Genomic DNA, 24,368 nt, shown 5'->3' on the forward strand with positions numbered 1-24,368 from the left:
GAAAACAAACAACATGGACAAAGTCTGATAAAAGTAGGTCAAAGTTTTAAAAAAAAAACGACCGTGTGAAAGAGAATTTTGTTGTAATTCCCAGATTTATTGGAGATGCTGGCTACACAGTGCTAACATTGTCCTCTAACTAATTACCTTCATGGTCGTCAGGGTCCGGCCTCCACTGGAAAAAATAACTTTTATTATGTTGTAACTTTATTTGATGATGTGTTTCATATGAGTTTCTGTTTCGACTCGGGTGTTATTGTTCATGGGCAGCTCATTCCTCTGTTTTGTCTGTTTCTCTTTGCTGCAGTTTGTTGATCTCTCTCTATGCTACAACTCAAAATGTAAAAATCATGTGCCTTCTCAGTTTTTAGGGAGTGATGCAGGACTGAGCGTGGACTTCAGATCACTCACCTGTGGACCAGCAGGACCTGGGCTACCGGGCTCTCCTTTAGTCCCTTTACCTCCTGGTGCACCCTGCAAAATGCAAAGAAACACAGTAAAAGACGGGTGTTTCAAGGTAACAGGATAGAAACATTAACTTAGATAAAGAGTTCCTACCTTCCCTCCAGGTGCGCCTCTCCTCCCATCTGGTCCCTGAACAACAACAAATACACACATTATATCAAAGAGATTTCAAGATAGCTTGCTTAAAAAAAAAAGAGAGAGAGACACACAACTCACAACCAGGGCTCCAGACTAACTTTTTTGATCAACGTCCCAAATACAATTTGAACCGTCCCAAAAAAATTGTAGCTGTGTCCCAATTCTTTACTTTGTCTTTGTCATCTATAATTATTGCCATAAAATGGCTACTCAGGGGATTATAAATTAATAATTGTATGTTGATTTAATACAATTTATTTTGAACAGCATACAAGGATCTATTGTCAGTCTCGCCAGTCTCAAGAAGTTGTGCAGTGAGAGTGTTCGCTGGCCTTCTTTGTACAATCGTAGATGGGAACACTGGTATGGTTTTCTTTAAAAAGCCATCCTGTGTGACTTGCCTCCTTATCTGTGTTCTCTCCTGGTTCCTCAAGTCAACACCAGAAGCTGTAGTCTCAGGCACGATAGATTGATAATGTATACTATTCCTCGTACGCGGACTGTCTTTGGGCAAAGTGCCTTCAAAGTCATCTCAAATTGGATTATCTCCCAAGTATGGAAGATTTTAAAGCGAGGATCAAGGACTATTTGACTACTGCATGCACATGTTCTCTCAATTTATCCTCTGACCTTTTGGTGCATGAGATTAAAACAAACAAAACATAAGAAAATAACTAAATGCACAACTCGATACGAAACGATACGATACAAGGTTGCTCCAAATTTACAGTAACACAAGACAAAAATGAGAGAACCACCATGAGGCTAAAAGGGAAATATAAATATATGTATATATTGTATTAGAAAAAAAATACAAGATGTAAATGTAACAAAGAAGAATAAGCATAAAATCCCCGGATAAAATGGAGGTCAGGAATCTTACCGGGTTCCCGATGACTCCGTCTCCACCTTCCTTCCCATCTTCTCCAGGCCGACCCTGTGGATGATGTCAACACACACAGTGAACATGTATCTATAATCTATAATCATCAATCAGCAAAAACTTGTTTCGTTCTGTTCTGTGAGGTTGTTTCTTACCGGTTGCCCTGGGTTCCCCGGTTCTCCTTTGGGTCCAGGGCGATTGTTGTCAGCACCGGATTCACCCTGTAGCCCAGAACACAAACAAATCTTTATTTTGGATCTTTCTCCACTTCGTTGCCTCTTGTCTTTGCAGGGGGAGCGACTGTAACTTCCTCGTTTCAATAAAGTTTCTGATTCCTGAGGCTGTTGTCGTATTAAAACCATCTCCATCAAGTTGCCTGCTTGTAAACACAGCAAAGCATTCTGGGACTCGTCCTTATCGTATCTTCTCACCACACACTTACATAAACGAAAGTGATGTTGTGATTAATTCATCACATCCTGTACGTGATTGTTCAAAAGGAGAATTCCTTTCACGAGCTTCCAGCCATGTGCTCCAGCTGTGACCGCTTTCACACACAGGACAAAGCAGATGCTAAATTTAAATGTGTTTTGTTTTTTTTGTTGTTTTTTTTTATAAAAAGCTGGGGAGTGTGACGTCACCGCAGAGAGACTGTAAGCAAATAGAAGAAGAAGAAGGTCGCTTTGTTTCTGTTTTATCTGATTTTCTGAAGAGGTTCCTGAAGGAGCCGTCTCTGATCTGCAGGATTAAGAGTTTACTGACGGCTCACTCTTGGTGAGTTGAAGCTAATGTTGCTCCCAGAGACCCGTTTTTTTTGGGGGGGGGGATTTTCTATTTACGTTGCCTTAAAGGGATAATTCAACATTTTGGCAAATTGGCCCATTGCCATAATTGCCATCGTCGGTGCAAGCTATTTTTAGAACGGCGGAGCAGAGCCGTGAGCTGCTCAGAGCTACGCTACAGAGGCTCATGGGATTTCTTGGTTTCCTCTCATCAAACTCATCAAATACACAATCCAACAACTCCACAGCGCTCTGGTGGACAAGTTGTGACCTGCACATTCACCACGCTATGAGATAATAACACAACGTAACCACACAGAGTTGTTTTAGAGGGAAATACAGAGACTGTTGATGAAAAACTGGCCCAATTCCAATCCGACCCCTCACGGACTCACTGACTTAGAGGCGGTGTATTAACGTGCAGTTTGTGATTATTGATGATAATTTGATCAGATCTGATCCAGGAACATTTTGTTTTGAGTCCGCGTCCCTCACACACGTTGTGAGTGTTGAAAAGTACGGTAAATTATCGGCCCAAGACCGGAGTCAACAACATTTTGTTGTCAAGGTAACGTGTTGTGAGAGTGGGTAAGTGCTGTTCCATTCATGTTTACAGCATCTGGACCCTCACAGACTCGCACAGTCTGTCATTTAGAGCTGGCGTCACTTTAGTCAGTGAGGGTTCAGGGCCTGAGTCTTTAGGGGGCGGATTGGAATTGGGCCACTGTCCCTGAAGGCAACGCGCATCAGCTGTTTTTGCATGAATTTCCCTCTAAAACAACTCTGTCCGGTAACGTTCTGTTATTATCACGTAGCGTGGTGAAGTGGGAAGCCAGTTAGGGATCATACTCACCGGATCTCCTCTCAGCCCTCGCTCTCCTTTCAGCCCCGGTTCCCCTGTGATGCCTGGGATACCCTGAGGACGACAGATCGGCCAGAGCGGTCAGAGGTCAAAGCCTCCGACTGTGACTGAAGTATTCAACTTAAAGTAACTCAACACAAATAAAATGATCATCAACATATAGATCTTTTTTTTTTTTTACTGGGTTTCCTGGGTGTCCTCTCTCTCCTTTCTCTCCATCTACTCCCGTCACTCCCTGAAAAAACACAACAACAGAAACAGATCAAACTCAGACTAAAAAACCTGCTGCTGATTATCACAGCTCATTAGAAAACCTAAACTCGCTCCACGTTTCCTCTTCTCCTGCGTTTTATCTGAAATGTTGACTGTTTTCCAAAGTGAGGCAATAAAAACAGAGCAGATTTCAGAATAAAACACCTGCAGAAACCAAATCCTGCAAAGTTGTTGGATGGTGTTGTCCAGGTGGTGAGGGGGCGGGGCTTTGTTGTGACATCACAAAGTGACAGGAAGTCCTGACGGCTGGTTTTCAGGCTCAGTTTCTGAATACAGGCTGTGTGCATTTCTCTGTGGACTGAGGCTTTGATACTTTCACAGTATTAATATAGAACCTAGAGCTGCTTTATAATCACACTACACATGGACATCTACCTTTATACTGTATGGAGCTTTAACACAAACATCTACCTTTATACTGTATGGAGCTTTAATGCAAACATCTACCTTTATACTGTATGGAGCTTTAACACAAACATCTACCTTTATACTGTATGGAGCTTTAACACAAACATCTACCTTTATACTGTATGGAGCTTTAATACAAACATCTACCTTTATACTGTATGGAGCTTTAACACAAACATCTACCTTTATACCTATGGAGCTTTAATACAAACATCTACCTTTATACTGTATGGAGCTTTAATACAAACATCTACCTTTATACTGTATGGAGCTTTAACACAAACATCTACCTTTATACTGTATGGAGCTTTAATACAAACATCTACCTTTATACTGTATGGAGCTTTAATACAAACATCTACCTTTATACTGTATGGAGCTTTAACACAAATATCTACCTTTATACTGTATGGAGCTTTAACACAAACATCTACCTTTATACTGTATGGAGCTTTAACATATTATAAATATAACATACTGAGAGGAGCATATCAGATATTGAAGTTCGTACCTGTTCTCCGTTGATCCCGTCCAGCCCGTCCTCCCCGATCTCCCCCTGTAGCGTTGGACAACAGTTGTGTGTTAGTGTGACTCTGTCTGAGCTAAACTCTTGTCTCCTCGCTGCACTTCCTGTTCCTTGTTCTTTGACTCACCCTGTTGCCTGAGACGCCTCGAGAGCCCTGCACACACAAGACAACAAGTCAAACACACCATCGTGTTTCATGTCACTGTTACTAGTTGATGTAAAATGAGCTGTGTTGTTTTGCACGTGCAGACGGTTCTGTACTCGACCTTCTGTCCACTGACTCCAGGACAGCCCTGCAGGCCCTGGGGTCCACTCGGTCCGGGGGACCCTCGATCGCCCTGCAGCAACAGACAGAGAGTCAACAAGTGCAATGTCTTTTCAAATGTTTACTATGAATGAATGAACATTAAAAACAGGAAAGAAGGAACGGAGGAAAAAAGGAGATCTGAGTTTCTCCAAATGTGACCGTTTTCTGACCTCAGATCATTTTAAGGTGAGACACTACAGGTGGAATAAACTAAAAAAAAAAAAAAATTAACTGACAGATATCAAGATGAAACTTTAAATGTGTAAATGAGGCATATCTAATTTGCATGCATTTCTAGAACAGAAATCTGAACAATGCACAAAGGTACTTTTAAAATTCTTGTTTTATTTTGTTGATATATTAAAGTCAAACGTTTTTCTCTTCTTATCACTCTGTAAATGAGAAAATACTTTCACCAGCCCTAAAAAAAAACAAAACAAAACAAATGTCTCCATGTTTTTAGGGATAAAATGTTGTATAAATCAGGCTGCGGATGATATATCAAAAAACCGCTTGCCTGTAAACTTGCCTGTAGTGTCTCACCTTACATGACATCATGACATTTCAAGTTGACGATTAATTGCCATACACACGAGTCACGATTTAATGGTCTTTTCCTAAGCACAGTTTAATAATACACATACACAAGAAGAAGACCCATTAATTGGTCTTAAACATTGGAACATTGAAATAAAAACTACATTTCTGTTTGACTTCAGGCTTTGCACACTAACTCCATGGTGCGAATGTCAATAGATGCTTGTTGTATATTAGTAATAAACAGTTTGATGATGTCATTAAAGGAGGATCAGTCAAACCTCACACGCTGGAAAATGATGAGGAAACAGTGATGAAATATGACATTTCTGTCAGTTTCATCATCCAGATGTTTTTATACCGATTAATGGAAACCATACTAAATATTTGTGATCAGGTGATGATGTCATAATTGTGTCACATACCTTCCTAAACCTCTGGATAAATGAGGATACAAGTTCATATATGCATAGACAAATTTGAACATGCAGATACAGTATATATAATAAAAAAAATAAAAAATGAATTTTTATTTATTTGGATTGGAAATACTATAAGATTGTTGCAACCTTATAGTATTTATCTGACGCAGGTTTATCAAAACAACATACAAATATATAACATTTACATTTGGATCATACTTGTTTTACTTATACATTTCTATGAACATTGATTGAAACACTTACACTGACTCCCTCGTCTCCTGGGAAGCCTTGCTGACCCTTCTGTCCACCAGGACCCTGTTTATAATCGAAAAACAGTTTCAGAAACAGGTTGACCACTGACCACTCCTTCTATTATTTTCTGAAGAATGTATAAAGTTAACATGTAATGCACTGTGCTGACCTTTGACGCTGGTCCACCTGGAGAACCACGGGGGCCCTCGTGTCCTGAACATTTGCATGAGACATTGCAGCACTTCATGTCTGACACCATATTCTGCAGATAGGAGAAGAAAACAACAACAGGTCATAAAATATACAAAAACCTACAGCAGGGGGTTTCGCTGTCTGACTCTGGCTCACACTGTGGCCACAGTCACATCACACCAACTCATTTCCTAGCAGCAGACGGAGGCCGCGAGGTGATGCACCAGCAACACACACACACACACACAGCACTTACAATCTGGTTGAAGATGGTGCTGGCTACGTTCGGCATGCTGATGGTCAGGGGGCGTTGGTAGGTGAATCCACGGCCAAACTCCAACATCTGCAGCCGGGCGGTGTCCCGCACTCCCTCCAGAGCCACGATCAGCAGAGCGCTGACCCCTGCAGACACAACACACAACAGCAAAGTGTCGTTGACTGGCTTTAACGGTAGACAAAGACGAAAATAAATGGAAAAAGCCACAGAGATGAACCCTCTTTAATGAGCTAAATCCACATCAGAGAGTTCAGTGGTGCACTGAAGTGAAGGACATTCATCAACATTTCTTCTCATTAGAACATTGGAAACAACTTTTTACCCGACTGTCTCAGCCGCTCCGATTCCTCCTGCAGGTTCATCATATCATCAACTCCGTCTGAGAAGATCACCAGCACCTACAAAAGATAAGGTCAATCATATGTTAGCTTGTTGACAGGCCTTCATGGCGGAGTCTCACATTTTGTCTGTGTATGTTCTGAACCGGTTCAGTGCTTTGGTTCAGACTGAGATATGTCAACAACTATTAGATGGGTAACATAACATTTTGTACAGATGATCCAGCTGGGATAAACAGAGGATAAATGGTAACACCATAAGACTCGGATTTGTTGGTTTTCAGAGCCCCAACTATTATAAGAACATACTCAATGTTACTTGTGGTTATTAGGTTGGCGATACTTTCCAGAGCTTTGACTAATGACTTCTCCATCATACAAGCCGCCCTGTCACATTAGCTGCTGAAAACACACTGCAGCGACAGAACGAGGAAGCATTTTGTCACCCTAGCATAATTTCATGATGACTTTGAGGATCATCATTCTTACCTTGACATTAGCCGTGGACTTGGCTTGGAACAGCTCATTGAAGGCCCTCAGCTGGGCGGAGTTTAAGTAGGTTGGTTGTGACACTTGATGGCTCATGACTTTCTTCACTACATCTTCACTGTAAACTTCAAAATTTGTGTCATACAAAGACTGTCCATCACCACCGATCAGATGGTAGGAGATTTTGGTTTCCACATCTTTCTGTGCAACACAGCATAGGCTGTGTGCTGAGGAGAGATAAAGAGCGATTTGTGGCAGGAAGGTTTGTAGCTTGGTGTGACCACTGATCAGCATCTGACCAGGTGCACTGGTCCTTTGAGTAATATCAAATCCCATGGCGACATCAATGGTGCAGCCTGCAGCAAAGGGAAACATGTCTTTACCTTGGGCAGTCTTGGATGTTAAGGAACAGTGGGAAAGACATTGAGACACTGTGACAGACAACATTTTTCAACTCACCTTTACTTTCAATGTTTTGAGGTTTGCACAAAGCGTCAACCACCTTTTGCTTGATCTTTACCAAGCTTTCGAAGTTGCGCACATTGAACAGCCTCTCTGGGGTGCCAGTGATCTGTAGGAGTTGTAGGTCGTAGACATCTCCTACGCCAACGGCAAACACCTCTATTCCCAAATTCCTGAGATCATCAGCTGCATCCTCCACGTCATCATGAGAATTACCATCTGAGACCAACACCAGGTTCTTGGGGACAAACCCACGGCTGCCCTTTGATGCATGAAAGTACCCCTTAATGTGACGTAAGGCCTTTCCAAGATAGGTGTTTCCACCGGTGTACTCCATCTTCTCAATGTGTGCGATCATGTCCGCCTTGTTGGTGAAATCGGTGAGGAAAAACTCATCATGAGGGTCGTCACTGAACTGAGCAAGTCCAACATGTATGAACCCTTTACTGACTTCAAGGCTGTTCACTATGTCTCCCGTGAAGTTTAGCATGGCTTCGTAATTTTTATCTTCGATACTACCTGATCGATCAAGTAGAAAGACAACATCTGCCAGCTCCTTTTCACAAACTGCCAAAGCAAAGCAAGAGAAAGACATTAGTCCACATCACTGATGAACAACTACTATCAAATTATTATTAGAATTTAGGGTTAGACACACCCTCAGATGCCCAGTTAACAATTGCCTGAGGTCTTTTCCAGTGTTTCCTCCAGGATTTTTTAAAAGAGTGGCGGAGTGGCAACCCCCCCCCCCCCCCCCCCCCCCCCGTGATTGCCTCCCGCCTTTAAAGCCGGGTTTCCACCAAATCAACATCTTTTTTTTATCCCTCACGTCATAATAACTTCTGTATTTTGACTATTCAAACTTCCACAGTCCATATTTCTCTTTGTTTGATACTTCAAGAGACTTTTGGTTAAGTAACCATGGACAGCTCGTACACAGGATCGTTCTACTACTACTACTACTACTACTACTCTTACCTGGCTTAGTGGAATTGCAGAGCTCTGGTGAAATTTCCTTGTGCAGATTTTTCAGGCCGTCAAAACTGTCCACATAGAAGACTTTGGATTTGTCGCCACCAGCCATGGTTTCCAGCTGTTCCCTGATTGCGTCCCTTATTCCAATACTAAAGACAGTGATCCTGTTTGTTCGTAGTTCATCAGATGCCGGCTTCAGACCATGATGGTCGGTAGCATCCCCGTCTGTGATAACCATGAGGATCTGAGGTACCTTGAGAGCTTTGCGGCCGCCATATTCAGCACCAAAGAATGGTAAGCAAAATTTCAAGGCTTTGCTTGTGTAGGTATCTCCCGTTGGTTGCTTCATGTTTGTAATTGCATTAAGAACAGTTTGTTTGGAGTTACTATTCTTTAGAAAAAAATCAGATGTTGGTTCATTGGAGTAGACAACGATCCCAAAACGAGAGTGGTCCAAGCCAACTGTGGTCTTGTTCACCATTGACTGCATGAATGTTTTCATGCTTATAAACTCTGTTTCATTTATGCTTGTGGAGCCATCCACCAGGAACAAAATATCAGCTTTGTCAGTCTTCTTGCATTCTGATTTAGAAAAAAAGACAAAATTGAAACTTAATCAATCCAAAAAGATCTTAATTACTGCAAAACGAAAATATATTGAGCAAATAAAATCAACCCAATCTAGGGGTTCATGTAAAATATGTATTATTTTATCTCAAGAAATAAAAAAAATACTCTGGCTTTTTCTAGTGGCTAAAATGCTCTCTCTTCGAGTTGACTGCATAACCATCCAAAGAGAGTCTCATTTTTAGTTTAGTTTACAACTGGTGTGGGATGTGCTTTTTAAAAATCAGTGAAATATGTGCTTTGTTCAGGTTTGCAGGTGTTTTACATTTAACTGTACAACGTGTAAACCTGACAACTCATTCTCATTTGAGGTGTGAACTTGAATATTGAACGTGTGAACATTGAAAAAGAAAGATTAACATCATGACAGCTTCCACAAAATCTAGTTCAAGTACTTTTGGCATAAATCCATGCTGCTCTTACCTTCATCGCAGAGTTTCAAAACCAACTGGCTCTCCAGTTTCTCCAGAGAATCAAACCTGCCCACATAAAAGACGTTGTCCGCTGAACCACTAAGCTCTCTCAGCTGTGTGGTGTCAGCCCGGTCCACTCCAATGGCATAGATCACTACATTCTTGTCTCGCAGAGCTTTAGCAGGGCCTTCGACTGCATCTTGGGACTTGCCATCTGTTATAATGACCAGCCTCTGTCCCACATTAGGACGCCCTCCACTGACTTCAAGAAAATGCTGTGACACCTCTGTGATGGCCCCTCCTGTGTGAGTGCCTCCTTTCATATGCTTCATATTGTCGATGGCTTCCAACATACTGTCTTTGCTGTAGATGTTGGTCAGGTGAAACTCCAATTTTCGTTTAGTGCTGTACTGCATGACACCAATATGCACCTGGTTTTCCCCGATGGCAGACTTTCTAATGATGGATTTTATGAAATCTTTCATTTTCTGATAGCCTTGATCAGAGATGCTCCCAGAGCTATCAACTAAGAAAATGATATCAATCGGTACGTCTTTGCAAGCTGTGGACAAAGAATACAGAAACGTTAGCAGGATTTTCTCGTCTTACCCTTTTGTCGCTTCTAGCCCTGTTATTGAATATCCCTTACACTACAGGCGATGGATAAGCAAGAAATTGTGTAAAAAAACAACAAACAGACAAAAATATATAGGTTGGCTTCTGGGTATATCTCCTTTATGTGATCTGGTTGTCTCCAAGAATTTTTCAAGTATTTCCTATGAGTATTACTGACCTTATATTTGGTATTAATTACTAAAAAAGAGGCGCCTCGAATAGTTTGTTTATGTAATATGACAGCCTTTACAGCCTGAGTCCTTTTGGGAAACATGAATTCTATTTATGTACTGCATGTATGTATCTAGAACTATTTTTGAAAGGTTTCTTTATTGTTATTGATTTGATGTAAGTGCACAACTGGCATGCTATGTCACGTGATCTATGCATGGGACCTTTAACCCTCCTGTCACATTTAAATTTACTTGCACCTTTTATCCTTGGGGTCAATTTGACGAAGTAATTTAAAACCTCCAAAAAATTATTATAATTAACATTTGTTACCCAAGTTTATGTGTCAGGAACCTTATGTTTGTTTGTTTACTACCCTAACTCATTGAGTGCCAATGCCAATGACGTATACGTCAATCAAAATCCAACGGTTGAGTGCCAATGACGTACATGTACGTCAAACGCAGTTTTCTGCTGCTGGTAAATGGGGGCGCTGTCTGTAGGAGAGGGTGAGGGGGCAGCAACTGCAGGAGAAGTAGGAGAGAAGGCATCACTCTGCAGAGTAGGACTCCTACTTGTTGTATTTTAGGTTTTTTTTTTTTTTTGTACAATGAAAAAACATGTGAAATGAAATTTTCAGATGTGTTACATGTTTTTGAAGCCAAAATTAAAACGGATAAATCACTGTTTTTCTTGAGAGACTCTCTTTCACAAAAATGCATTTTTCTCAGCTTTCTAGAAAAAAAAAGTGATCTTTTTGGTGCAACCAGGCTCTATTCAACTTAAGATAAATCAAGAATGGAACAAGGTACAAGCAAATGTTTTTTTCCCTAGTTACAGTAAATAGAGAGTCTCCTCTTTCCTTTGAGCTATTTGGTGTTTTCAGAGTCATAGTACAAAATATTCTCTGGGGCTTGAAATATTACTCAAAATGCCCCGAAACGCTGGCACATTGACCATTTTATAAAAGGGCTGGCACTCAATGAGTTAATAGCCCTTTAAATAAAAATTCCTCTTTTACATCAAGAACACCTGTTATGTGACTATGAGCAATATGCAGTTCTCAATAAAATCTCATTGATTGACCTAAAAGTGGAAAGAGAGACAGAGCACACATAGAACCAAGAGAAATGGTTTAGAAGGCTGCTGTGCATGTTTTTATGTTTGCTCCATCCCTATGTTGTGTAAACTATCAATTTCTCCAGGAGAACCGTCATTTCTCACCCGCACAGCATTTGAAATGTCAAAGTTCTCGCAAGAATGATTTCATTGGTGGTTCTCGCGCTTACAATTTTGGCTATTGTATTTTAGGACCCTAAAACTTTTTGAAGATTACAAAGTTGCATGTTTTACTGACCTCAATATCATCCAAAACAAACGTGTGTAAAATCTTGTTATTTCTTATGCAGCTAAAACAGCGATGCGTACAGCATGTATACAGGACATTTTAACCCTCCTGTCCTTGACCCCATTTAATGTTTAACGTTTCTAAAAAAAAAAAAAAGTGATTGACGTAATTTTTTTTTGCTTCATATTTGATGACTTTTCCTAATTCAATGGGGACAACTGGGTAAACATAACATTAAAATGACAAAAAAAATTTAAAGATGGCGTCTCTCTGCCCATTAATTTTTATGTGTAAGCATCTGAGGTAGAGCCAACTAGCTTGAAACGTCATGCTTCAAAAAATTGCACTCATATTGGAGCCTCTTTGGTGTGTGGACTCAACTTATTCGACATGCGATTTTTTTGGTCTAGCAACCCTTCCCTAAACTGAGTACGAGGATGTGTGTGTTGTTTTCATTTTTGTGCATTTATAAACATCTCCAATCAGAAAAGTCACTATACTGCTTGACTCTCCTTAAATCAAGGCTATAATTTTTGCTACATAAAGGCTTTCTTACTTCTTCAAACAGGACACATTAGTTCTGGTTTTAACTGAACTGCAATTTTAAGCAATGCTCCGACCGGTTTTACTTACCATCTGGAGAACAGATTTCTCTGACAATGTCATCTTTAAGGGACTTCAGGGCGTCGAAATTGGTGATTAAGAAAGTATGTTTAGGGACACCAGCAATTTCTTCCAGCTCATCCTGGTTTGCTCCTTCTTTTTCTCCTTTCACTCCAACAGCAAAGATGGTGACTCCCAGTGCCCTTATATCTTCTGCAGGAACTTGGACTTTATCTTGTGATTCTCCATCTGTGATGACAATCAGATATTCTGGAACTTTGTAACCCCGACTCTCCTTTGCTTCCCTAATTACTTTCCCCATGGCTTCCAGTGCTCTTCCTGTGTTTGTCCCGCCGCCTGCATGGTGTATATTCTGCACGGCTGTCACCATACTTGCAGAATCTGAGTAAGTTGTTGGCTCAAATATCACAGTTTCAGATTCAGAGTATTTCATGAGCCCTATGCGGACATGGCTTTCCCCAATTTGGAAGGACTCCATAATCCCAATGATGAACTTCTGCATGTCTTTGAAGTCTTCGTTTTGAATGCTTCCTGAGTCATCCATCAGGAAAAAGATATCTGCGTCATCCTTTTGTTTACATGCTAGAGGGGAAAACCAAGAACACAAGTTAATTATTTTTATCCAGACAAAGAGGAGGAGGTTAATAAATTGACATTTATACACTAGTAAATGTTTGAATGAATGCCAAATTCAACAGCTATTCAAGAAACAAAATTCGCGTTTCGCACCCCCATAGCCCTGACTTGTTGATTTATAACTTACTGGAAACTGACCATTGTTCATTATGGGAACCAAATCTTGATATTTTTCTTTAGCTTTTAGGGTCAGAGGTACTTATAAGTCATGTCCAATTCTCATCTTTATTTTATCTTCATAAAAATGTTATATTGTGTTGCCACATAAATGCCCATAGAATCCTAAAACTTGGACTATGACCAAAAGTCTATTAAAAAAAAAAAACAATTGTTCAGACCTTGTTTGTTGTCAGTTTCGGTTGAGATGCCTGTAGTCACTTTATCAATGATGTCACTGCATAGGGCTTTCTGCAGGCCCTGCTTCAGGGGTTTCAGGTCAGTGAAGTGGTCCACATTGTAAACATATTTATCGCTGGGATGAGATGCCATCTTCTCCAGTTCGGATCTACTTGCGCCTCTGATTCCTACAGCGTAAATGGTGACACCAGCCCGACGAAGACTAATTGCTGCTTCGCTCACAGCATCGTCCGATTCACCGTCTGTGATCAACACTGCCACCTGCTGGACATTTTTCCTTTTGCCCCGTTTCTCAGTGAAGACATACTCCTGTGTGAAGTTTAGGGCAGCTCCAGTTTTTGTACCACCACCACGGTATGGCAGGACGCTGACAGACTGCAGGATGTCAACTTTGCTTTTGGTTGTGTCGAGGTAGATGTGTGCTGTGGGACTGTCATGGTACGTAACAATGCCAACTCGGACCGATTTCCGACTGACGTCCAGGCCACTGATGATTGAGTGCAGGAAAGTTCGTACCAGCTGGAAGTTGGGGGTTTTAATGCTCCCTGACTCATCAACAATGAACACAACGTCTGCCACATTGGCCCCTTTGCAATCTGTGAAAGAAGCAAAATTGGTTAACTTGAGCGAGAAAACCAACAACAAACAACACAAGCACCTCACCAAGCAACAGTGGTGACTAAGATTCATTTTTGTTTGCTAACAGACCACCATACTCGATGTTAGTGGTGCTATGAGGTGGATCCAGCCAATCTCTTGTCCACTTTGGTCAACAGGTTTTATAACTTAAATTGTGGTATTAAAGCAGAAGTAAGCGATCCGGTCGTTTTGGCTAATGCTGCGTTCCAGGCAGGCTTTTGAAACCGTAAATTAGCTTCAAGTCACCACTTACGACTTTGTAGCGTTCCAGGCAACCCACTCGTGTTTCTCCGACCTGTTTTACCTGTGAAAGTCACTATAACGGCCACTCGTAACTTCTGACCCGTGAACTCGTACCAGATCGAACTGGTACGACTTCACAGGTCGGAAAAACACGAGTTACGGGTTGCCTTGAACGCACCATAACGTCTTGTCAGCCAATGGAGTTAGCAGCCCCCGCCCTCGTCATGGATCTATTGGTCCTCGTCCCTACGTCACCACATTCACGCGCATCCCTTGGCTGCACACACACAGCCCTTCATGCCGTTCTCTCTCCTCATTGGATAAAACTTGTAGGATACGAGAAAAGTTTTCTCCTCGGCTCAGAGCAGAGCAGAGTGACTGAGAGACCCGTGTTTCGGTCCAAACACTCTATGTAAGTGATTGCTGTCGGAAGATATAACTATTTAAGACTTATATTAACACAAAAATATTGCTTACTTCTGCTTTAATTAGAGGGACTTCAATGGAATAGCTAGAATATCATTTATAACGTTTTGGAGTGGACCTTCAGACACTAAAGGAAGACAAGCAAAACAAGAAACCAACTCGTTTGGTGGTAGATGATGGTAACCTCTGTAAAACATAACAGTTGCCTTTTTGTTTACAAATTAAATGAAATGGTGAATATATTTGTCTGTATTTTATATGATGTACTGGGAAATGCAAAATGTGGTATTTGTTAAAACATTTGTGTTAGCTGGGTACAATGTAGGAAGCAACTGCTGAGCCCAGCTAAACACATTTCACATGAATTACAGATTATGAATTATTCCTCTGTGGAAGTGATTATTGTTGTATCAGATTGACATGTTAAGTGCAGAGCTGGCGTCAGGGCATGTCGTCATAATTATAATTATAATAATTATAATGTAGAGCTCCTTCATAGTCTGCCTTGTTTGAAATAGTAATAGCATGCTTATTACTTCACTTCTCTGAACACATTAACCTTTCATGCAATGCATTGATATTGAATCAGTCACTGTATAAAAAGAAAACAATAACTGATGCAGAAAAAGAGATACTGTTGATATAGAAGAGTCAGTAAAAACGTTCTTACCTTCAGTAACGTTCTTCTTTGGTGGAGTCACAAGGAATGGTTTCAGAAGACTTACTTTGGGACTATCAAATTCATATACAGAATAGCTGGCAAGATCATCCATAAGACTCCTGTCTGCACCTGCACTCATTGCCACAAGCTGTATCCCGTCTGCATAGATCGAATAAGCCTCCCTATCCACAGGACCGACTGAGTCTCCTCCAGGCACGACAACCAGGAACTGTCGTGAGCCCTGGTGTGCACGACCCCCTGCCTCTTTGGTGAAAAAGTGAGTCCTTGCATACTCAAGAGCTCCAGCCAGGTTATGTTGTCTGTCAGGTTGCGGTCGTGGACGGAAACGTTGAACAGCATTGGATGTTGCTTGCTTGGTATAAGAGGAATTGAGAAAGAATTCAACCTTGGTTTCTTCAACATACTGAGCCAAACCAATACGGAAGGCAGACGGTCCAACGTTCATTTGCTTGATCAATTTGAGGAGCTCTGATCTAAACATGGAGTATGGTCCTTGGGCCATTTCGCCGTCCACCAAGAAGAAAATATCTGCAAACTTGTCCGCCAAAGCTGGAAAAGAAACATATTGCATTTTATTATCGTGTAGTATGATATGGTTATCATGCTAAGGGTGATTAATCTGCTTCAAACAAAGGCAGAGTGCTCAGCAGAATTCAGCTTTTCAACTCATAGATCTACATGCCTGCAAACCAATCTAATATTACAGTAATCAGTTGAACTATTTCACTAAATAACTACAGGAGGACTGCAAATCTGAATTTTATTAAAAATCTTGTAGGACTAACAAACACAGACGACATTACAGAAATCTTACTAGTAACCTCAAATGCTCTCACTCATTCTTTTCTACACATCTGCAGACATGGTCATTTTCATATTTAATGGGGAAATTGCCAAACTGGTTCCTAACCCTCCACAGATTTGCAGACACTTTGCAGCAGCGTCCCCCTCATGGCCTCCAGAGCAGTGAAATCGGTGACGTGGAACACATATTCGTGGAGGTTGGCGATGTCCTGGAGCTGTTTCTCTCTTGCTTCTCCCACACCGATAGCAAACACAATGACTCCTTGATCCCTCAGTTCCTGTGCTGGTTTAATCACGTCGTCTGTGGACTCCCCATCGGTGATGACCACAGCAATCTGAGGAACCCCCTGGAGGAGTCGGCTCCCTGCTGCAAGGGTGAAGAACTCTGTCCGGATGAAGTTGATGGCCTTGCCTGTTTCTGTCCCCCCATCTTTTTGGATGATTTTGTCCACAGCACCCACCAGTGACTTCCTATCAGGGTGAGCCTTCAGGAGGAACTCCCTTTGAGGATCATTACTGTACTGCGCTACGCCGATCCGAACTTTATTGGGGCCAATGTCTAGGGCCCGGATGACGTCGTGGAGAAAAGTCTTGACCTGCTGAAAGTTTTCGGCTAAAATGCTGCCGGAGCCATCGACAAGGAAGACGATGTCGGCCACAGTTGCATTTTCACAATCTGGATGATAGAAGAAAAAACGTCAGCATCACATATCCCACAATAGCATTCTGGGAGAAATGTTACAAACAGCCACAGTAACGTTATTGGTCACAACCTCCCAAAATTGCTATGGGCTGACCAAACTATGACTACGATAAGCCCTCCCAGGGTTTCTAACCTCTCCAGCACTGTTTCATTGTAGTTTATCTTATAATATCTATTGTATATTTTCTTTCTTCCATGTGTTATACTCCTTGTTTGTGATATTTTATTTAAGTGTAAACAGAAATGAACTGTTTGTTTAGCATTGCTGCAATGTGCACTAAAATGTAAAAACTCATTTCTTTTAAAAATTCTAAACATATTTTATACTTTGTTTTGTTTACCTCTTTAACTCATAAACATTATGTTGAAATGTGTAAAAAAAAAATCCATTCAGTGTGTTTCTTTATACAGGAAGCTGGCTAAAGGTTAGTGTGACATAAACCCTATGGACACCAGCGTTAACCTTTACTGTACTTGTACATGTCTCATTTCATAAAGCAGAGCTTACCTTTCATCTGAGCAGCGACACCATAGCAACATGCTGCTACGATGAGGCTGAAGAGAAGACCTGCGCTTCCCTTCATTCTGAAAACGCTCATCAGCTTCTCTTCTCCTGTAAAACAGACGTGAGAGCTGGGTTGAAGCCTGTCATCTATAAGTCCCCATCATGTACAGCAGGGAAATTGAGTACTGAACGCATCACCATTTTCTTCAGTAAATGTATTGGGCTGTTGGCATGAAATTTTCACCAGATATCAATAACAGACCAAGTAATCCATGCATACAAAGGCCTCTATGCACACACTCACCATGCAAGATGTGTTCCACGCTGAACATCACTGTTGCAAACACTTGGCATGAAATAACAGTGGACATTTGCAAAAAACTCTGCTAAAGCCCTGATAATTACCACCATTTCCTAAGTGAACCATTTTACCATAACAAAAAAAAATCCTCAACCAAGAACATTTGTAAACAGTTGGACATGAGAAAAACACTACAAGCTGTGTCCCAGAGTTCAGTGAGGGCACCTGGGTGGTTCATGGTCAAATCAACCATCAAAACAAGCAGAGTAATTTGGGATTTGCTGTTGAACTTGGACAAAACTTCACTTAAAGACCAAAGAAATAAATGATTTAAAGAAACACTGAGCCGAATCAAGCTCATGTGCAAGACCTGGAGATCTTTATTGTCCTCGTGCAAAAAATCAACCTCTAATGGTGCTTTTGTATTAAGGACATACAGGAAGCAGACTAAAAAAACACAGAATATAAAACATAACATTGCATTAGTAGGAATAAAAAGAAAATGACTGAGATGTTCCCTCAGCTCCAGGCTGTCCAACACTCTGTGTGGAGCATCGTTTCTTAATGTCTATCCCCTGATGTTCTGCCAATATGTTACCGGACACCAGTTTACTTCATAACTGTTATTGAAGAGAATTTTGCCTCTATGGACTCTAAGAAACTCTGGGTCTCCATCAAAGCTGCTACTAACATGACAACACATAGGAAGTGCCTCACAACAACATGTAATGAGCTGAGCAAAGCAAATGAACTTAACAATTTCTTTCTCAGATTTGATACACATGATTTTTCTCTGGAATGCAATACTGTACTGCAGTCAATTACAACTGACCCCTGTTCAAGGTTAGTAGTTGACCCTTTCCAAATTCAGTCACTTTTCAGCCACGTATGTAAAAAGAAGTCTGCAGGCCCCGATGGCATCTCTGCTTTCCTATTGAACACCTTTGCAGCAGAGCTAACCCCAGCATGGTGCCCTGTTTTCCAGAAATCTGCAGACTCTCATTTAGTTCCTGCCCTCTGGAAAAGAGCTACCATTGTTCCCATCCCAAAGAAATCTTGTCCCACAGAAAATAATGATTTTAGACCGGTGGCTTTAACTTCTATTGTCATGAAATGTTTTGAAAAATATATGGTATCCATGCTTAAAAGTGATGTTAAATCAGAACTAGACCCACTACAGTTTGCCTATAGGCAGGGGAGGAGCACAGACGATGCAATTAACAGCATCACCCATCTGACTCTCAGGCACCTGGAAGATCCCAAGGCCTATGCACGCCTTTTGTTTGTTGATTTTAGCTCAGCTTTTAACACACTGCAGCCTCATCTGCTCCTACAGAAATTGACCCAGATGAATGTTAATCCCTTTATTATTAAATGGTTTTATTCTTTTTTAACAGATAGAACCCAAAATGTCAGAATTAACGACTCAATCTCTGAATTCAAATGCATTAATACAGGTGCACCACAGGGCTGCGTAAGTTCACCGGTCCTGTTTACATTGTATACAAATGACTGCACTAACTCTCTTCCCGGCAACATGTTTTTTAAATTCTCAGACGACACAGCCATTCTCAGCCTGCTCCACCAGAACTCAGACCCCTCATCATACTTCACAGAAGTGAACAATTTTGTTCAGTGGTGTGATGAGAACTACCTCATTATCAACACAAAAAAAACTGAGGAGATGGTGCTGGACCCCCGGTCAGTGGGGGATCATACCCCACTGGCCATACATGGGGAGGAAATTAAACAGGTCACATCCTACAGGTACCTGGGCATCCAGATGGATAACCTCTTCAGCTGGAGTGATCATGTTGATTTGGTCTGTTGTCGCTTACAGCAAAGGCTGTATTTTTTACGTAGGCTGAGGGTGTTTGGGGTCAGTCAAAACATTATGTTTCTTTTTTATCAGGCAGTAATAGAGAGCGTTATTAGATATGGCATAACCGGCCTCCCATCAAGGGAGGTGACTTTAACCCATTTGAAGTTCAAATTATGCGACAAATTATTATTATTGGCCAGAAAATGCATTTTAATTAACTGGATCACTGATAAACCACCTACTGTTACCCTATGGTATAGGGAAATATTCCGGGTCCTCCCCCATGAAAGACTTAGTGCAGTTGTGAAGGGTAATGAAAGGTCCTTTAATGAAATGTGGGCTCCTCTGCTTAACTACCTACCTGACGAATTGACTCAGCTAGTGAAGAGGGGCCAGTCTTCCTTACAATGGTCACGCCCACCTGAGATGAATCCTTAAGTGTCCTTGTTTGCAGTGTGGCATTTACACACTACCATATTGTTTTGTTTTTAATCTGTTTGATTTATCACTGCTTACTGCATAGGATACTGATATGACTGTGACTACATTAATGGGTGAAATCTGTGTGTACGCGGAGCAATATGGGGAGGGGCACCAATATGTGTTGTGAGGGTGTATAGGGGGCGGTCGGCTAGAAGAATTGATGGATGGCAATACTGTATTTTATTTTATTTTATTTTATTTTATTTTATTTTATCTATTTCTGTAACTGACATGATGGCAAATTGTATGTTCTGTGTCTTTGTTGAAAAACAATAAAAAATGTGTTCAAAAAAAAAAAAAAGATATGGCATAACAGCATGGTATGGTAACCTCTCTGCACAGTCTAAAGCCAAGCTGCAGCGCCTGGTCTATACGGCTATGAAGGTGATGGGGAGGACTGACAAACCCTCCCTCCAGTCCATCTACGAGCAGTCTGTAGTCAGGCAGGCACGGAGGGTTTTGTCAGACCCGTCCCACATCCTTCTGGAAAACTACGAGCTCTTGCCTTCCGGTAGAAGGTATAGACTCCCTAAATGCAGACTGAATCGTTTTAAATTCTCTTTTGTACCCACCTCCATCAAACTTTTAAACAGCTCTGTAGATGGTGTACGCTGAGGCCTGGGAGGTGTGCAATAACTCTTGTTTTTATTTTTTATCTGGGAGATGTGCAATAACTGATGCTTGTTTGTCTGTTTGTTTGTTTACTTTTTAATCTTGTTAAACCCTTGACTGGGTGTGTCATGAGTGTGTGTGTACATGTCAACTGTCATTTATGTATTTTATGTATATTAAGGCAGCTTTTTTACCATGCACTGAGTCCACAACAAATTTCCCCTGTGGGACATTAAAGTTTATTCTATTCTTCTATTCTGTACTGTGTGCCCATTGTGTTTTCTTTTCGTGAATGGTTAAATTGAGGTGTTTCATCCATTTGAAGACCTGTATTGTTTTTGGGTGTGATACAGCTGATATTAATGACTCCTATCAATCACCGTAGCAGATTATATGAGCCGTGAATTACAGTAAAGTCTGAGCTCTGGCCTCGCCTCACAGCCCCCGTGGCTTTAATCTGAGTTTGATTTTGTTGATGTGATCACAATAGAGCGTGAACTGAAACTGTTTCACAATCACAGCAAGGGATATATATACCCTGTTGTTCATGTTTGTCTTCCGGTCTAGAAACAGAAACAGCGTCTTTTTGCATATTCTAAACCAAATACATAACCAAAACACATCTAAAGACAAATAAAACCATAGTGGTGTATGGATTATAAAAAGCTGCTCATGCTCAGCTGTTGGTACTCTATTTGACACTATTGATCCACCCACTGGTTGATCACAGCACAATCACATTTACAGTCTGTGACACAGGCAACTTTAGATAGGTAGGTAGGTAGATTTTCCAAAGGAACAGATATGTTTTTATATATTGTTGACACGGCTGTGACTACTGTTGGTAGGTAGAATCATTAAAGATGCATGAACAGATCCAAAACATTATTACACTGAGCCGAGGGTGTGTGGTAACGACCTGGTTAGTTCACATTTGGGACACAGGCCTTAACACTGTGCAATACAGACCGACCGACCGACTGAGCTACAACATTAACCTGTGATGCCAACTGGGTAAATTACATACTTGTGCATTTTACTGTTATTTTTGGGCCATTTCATGCTTTTATTTTGTAGGACATATATGTATATTAAAAATCTCTGTATGGCATATTTAAAATAAAATCATATATTTGAAATTTCAACATTGAACTTGTTAGAAAGTGGAACAATTCACAAAGTATTGAATATATTGTTAACGTAGTATATGTTTACAACATCTGCAGATACGCGTATCCAGAGGATGTTTATATTCGAAAATGTATAATAATATGGGTAACAAACACTGCAACACTGGATATAGAAACGTGTATGTCGTATATAATGTTTCTGCGGGACAGTTACTAAGATCACTGGAAGAAATAAAGGGGAACTATTACAAGTCCGGTCTCTTTTCCTCAGTTTTGCTCTCCCTCCTCCCGGCCGTGTGCATTTCTTTAATGTTACGGTGTGTATATTTGTGTAGTCTTATCTGTCATCAGGAAGAGATTACGGGTTATGGGGTGCGTGACGTTTGTGTGGCGGCTCTGATCTTACAAGGTTGGTTTTCAGCCAAGAGACGCTAGGTGGAAGGCAGAGAGCCTCCATTCTCCCTGGAACTAGTTACAAGTCATTGATTTAACCAGCACTAGGACTCTGGAGCTGCTTCATTAAAGCAGATATCAGCTTCACGGCCGTTTCGGCTAATGCTGCGTTCAAGGCAGGCTTTTGAAACCGTAAGTTACAGCTTCAAGTCACAACTACGACTTGGTAGCGTTCCAGGTAACCCGTAGCTCGTGTTTTTACCATCCTGTTGTCTGTGAAAGTTCCCTATAACGGCCACTCGTAACTTCCGACCCGTGAACTCGTACCAGATCGAACTGGTATGACTTCACAGGAAGGAAAAACACAAAGTACGAGTTTCTTTGAACGCACCATGAGTTAGCAGCCCCCGCCCTTGTCAGGCATCAATTGGTCCTCGTGCTACGTCACCACATTCACGCGCATCCCTTGGCTGCACACACAGCCCTTCATGCCGTTCTCTCTCCTCATTGGATAACACTTGTATCCCACAAGGAAAATTTTCTCCTCGGGTTACAGCAGAGCAGAGTGACGGAGAGACTCGTGTTTAGGCTGAAATACTTCATGTAAGTGATTGCTGACGGAAAATAGGACTATTTAGGACTTATATTAACAAAAACATTCCACTGATATCTGCTTTAAGGGAAGGATGGAGCAGAGTTAAGGTGGAAATCCTGCATTCCTCTTTAAAGAGTTTAAGGTTGCTGGAAACAAATGTACATCCATCTACATGTCCTGTGATCTGTTGCCGAGTGAAGACACCGAGCAACAGTGAGGGGGTTCAGGTTTTCTGGGGAAGAACTGGCTGGCTTTGGGAAAAAGGTTTTGAATTGGTAACATGTGCAGATCAGCTGTTTGGCTGCAAACTAACCTCAGTGCCGAGACATTCCTGTCACACTTTGTGTCATCCCCAAAAAACATTGCTGCACTTTAAAAGACATCTGCATGCTGCCTGAACCGTGCACATTGAAATGTTAAACTGTTAAACTCTGCATAAGTGAAGAGATGTTCAGAGTAACTTACAGATCTGCTGCTGCTGCTGCATCAGCTCCCTCTGCATCCAAACACACGAGTCGCTATGTGACGGAGCGAGTGCAGGTTTCCCTCTGCACGATGATAAAGAAAAGGAGGATGATAAGAAGTGGAGGAGGAGGAGGAGGAGGGGGAAGGAGACCCGGCCATCGAACTCCTCCTCCTCCTCCCACCACATTCTGCAGGAGAGGCTGATGAACTGTAATCCATCACTTTTTCTTTTTTTTATTAGTGCACCAGAGCAGACTTTTCTCACCATCTCAGGGCTCTGGACCAGAAGCCTTTGTCCTTTTATAGCCAGCTGCCGACTTTCAATCAGTTAACATCTCTCAGTTTTAATTTGGCCTCATGTTTGAGGTGTCAATCATCTCTGAGGTGTTACCTAAAATACCTAAACTGGGTGTTCTGGGGACAGTGGGAGTTAAATGACAGCATGGATAGTACTACACTCATGTACAACACGTTTTATTGTCTCATAAAATAATTCCAAAGAACTGTAAATGTGTAATGATGTAAATGTGCTGGCATCCTCCACCTTCAACTCTGGGTTGAAGGACTAAACCAGATGTTGAGCTGTGGCTCTGCACAAATCTATGAGAGTGTGTGTGTGAAGATGGACACAGGGCTTTCTGTTGGAAGGAGCTCAGTTTGGCCTCAGAACACTGGAATCCCAGTGATTTCTTAGGAAAAAGGTTTATGTAAGTGTGTGGCAGCAGCTCAGTCCGAGGAGAGAGGGAGGAACCTTCTCTGGAAATTCTCTCAAAAGTCAGACAAGCGTGAGATTTGTCGTCAGTCAAACTTGTCTCCGTGGAGAAGTTCTCCACAATCTAATGGTTTCTTCTTCCTTTTATAGTTTTGGGCCAAGATTCAACAAACTGATAAAAGTGCAAAAGTGTAGATCTTACATCAGCATCACCTTCACTGTGTAGAACTTCTAGAACATCTACACTCTACTTTTTTCCTTGTTAAAAAGGGTTTTCTTGGAAGTTTTTATGAGGGTCTAAGGTTAGAAGCTGTTGTTATGATGCTATGTAAAGCCCTTTCAGACAAACTGTTCGTAAAAATGGCTTGCCTTACCTTGCCTTGCCTAGAGCATCTTCACGGTGATTAACATCTTCACAGTGTAGAGCATCGTCGCGGTGATGAACATCTTCACAGTGTAGAGCATCTTCAC

The 24,368-nt window shown here is 41.4% G+C and overlaps 1 protein-coding gene across 1 annotated transcript in view; it reads right to left on the reverse strand.

The window, feature by feature from the left end:
• The window catches only part of LOC310998998 (collagen alpha-6(VI) chain-like), a 52,867-nt gene extending 29,602 nt beyond the window's left edge, over positions 1 to 23,265 (reverse strand). Inside the window, exons 1-23 of the mRNA XM_083989281.1 lie at positions 23,186 to 23,265; positions 17,388 to 17,492; positions 16,283 to 16,852; positions 15,361 to 15,921; positions 13,364 to 13,978; positions 12,399 to 12,971; positions 9,642 to 10,193; positions 8,595 to 9,173; positions 7,614 to 8,183; positions 7,155 to 7,510; positions 6,650 to 6,725; positions 6,307 to 6,452; positions 6,028 to 6,120; positions 5,868 to 5,921; positions 4,604 to 4,675; positions 4,465 to 4,491; positions 4,323 to 4,367; positions 3,312 to 3,365; positions 3,122 to 3,184; positions 1,642 to 1,707; positions 1,487 to 1,540; positions 559 to 594; positions 412 to 474 (exon numbers count right to left, since the gene is read on the reverse strand). Coding sequence (XP_083845407.1) covers positions 412 to 474; positions 559 to 594; positions 1,487 to 1,540; positions 1,642 to 1,707; positions 3,122 to 3,184; positions 3,312 to 3,365; positions 4,323 to 4,367; positions 4,465 to 4,491; positions 4,604 to 4,675; positions 5,868 to 5,921; positions 6,028 to 6,120; positions 6,307 to 6,452; positions 6,650 to 6,725; positions 7,155 to 7,510; positions 7,614 to 8,183; positions 8,595 to 9,173; positions 9,642 to 10,193; positions 12,399 to 12,971; positions 13,364 to 13,978; positions 15,361 to 15,921; positions 16,283 to 16,852; positions 17,388 to 17,478 — 5,316 coding nt within the window. The 5' untranslated portion in view covers positions 17,479 to 17,492; positions 23,186 to 23,265. The remainder of the gene's footprint in view (positions 1 to 411; positions 475 to 558; positions 595 to 1,486; positions 1,541 to 1,641; positions 1,708 to 3,121; positions 3,185 to 3,311; positions 3,366 to 4,322; positions 4,368 to 4,464; positions 4,492 to 4,603; positions 4,676 to 5,867; positions 5,922 to 6,027; positions 6,121 to 6,306; positions 6,453 to 6,649; positions 6,726 to 7,154; positions 7,511 to 7,613; positions 8,184 to 8,594; positions 9,174 to 9,641; positions 10,194 to 12,398; positions 12,972 to 13,363; positions 13,979 to 15,360; positions 15,922 to 16,282; positions 16,853 to 17,387; positions 17,493 to 23,185) is intronic.
• Between the last annotated feature and the right edge of the window lie 1,103 nt (positions 23,266 to 24,368).

This window comes from Trachurus trachurus (assembly GCF_905171665.1).
Source record: "Trachurus trachurus genome assembly, chromosome: 16".
NCBI classification, from domain to species: Eukaryota; Metazoa; Chordata; class Actinopteri; order Carangiformes; family Carangidae; genus Trachurus; species Trachurus trachurus.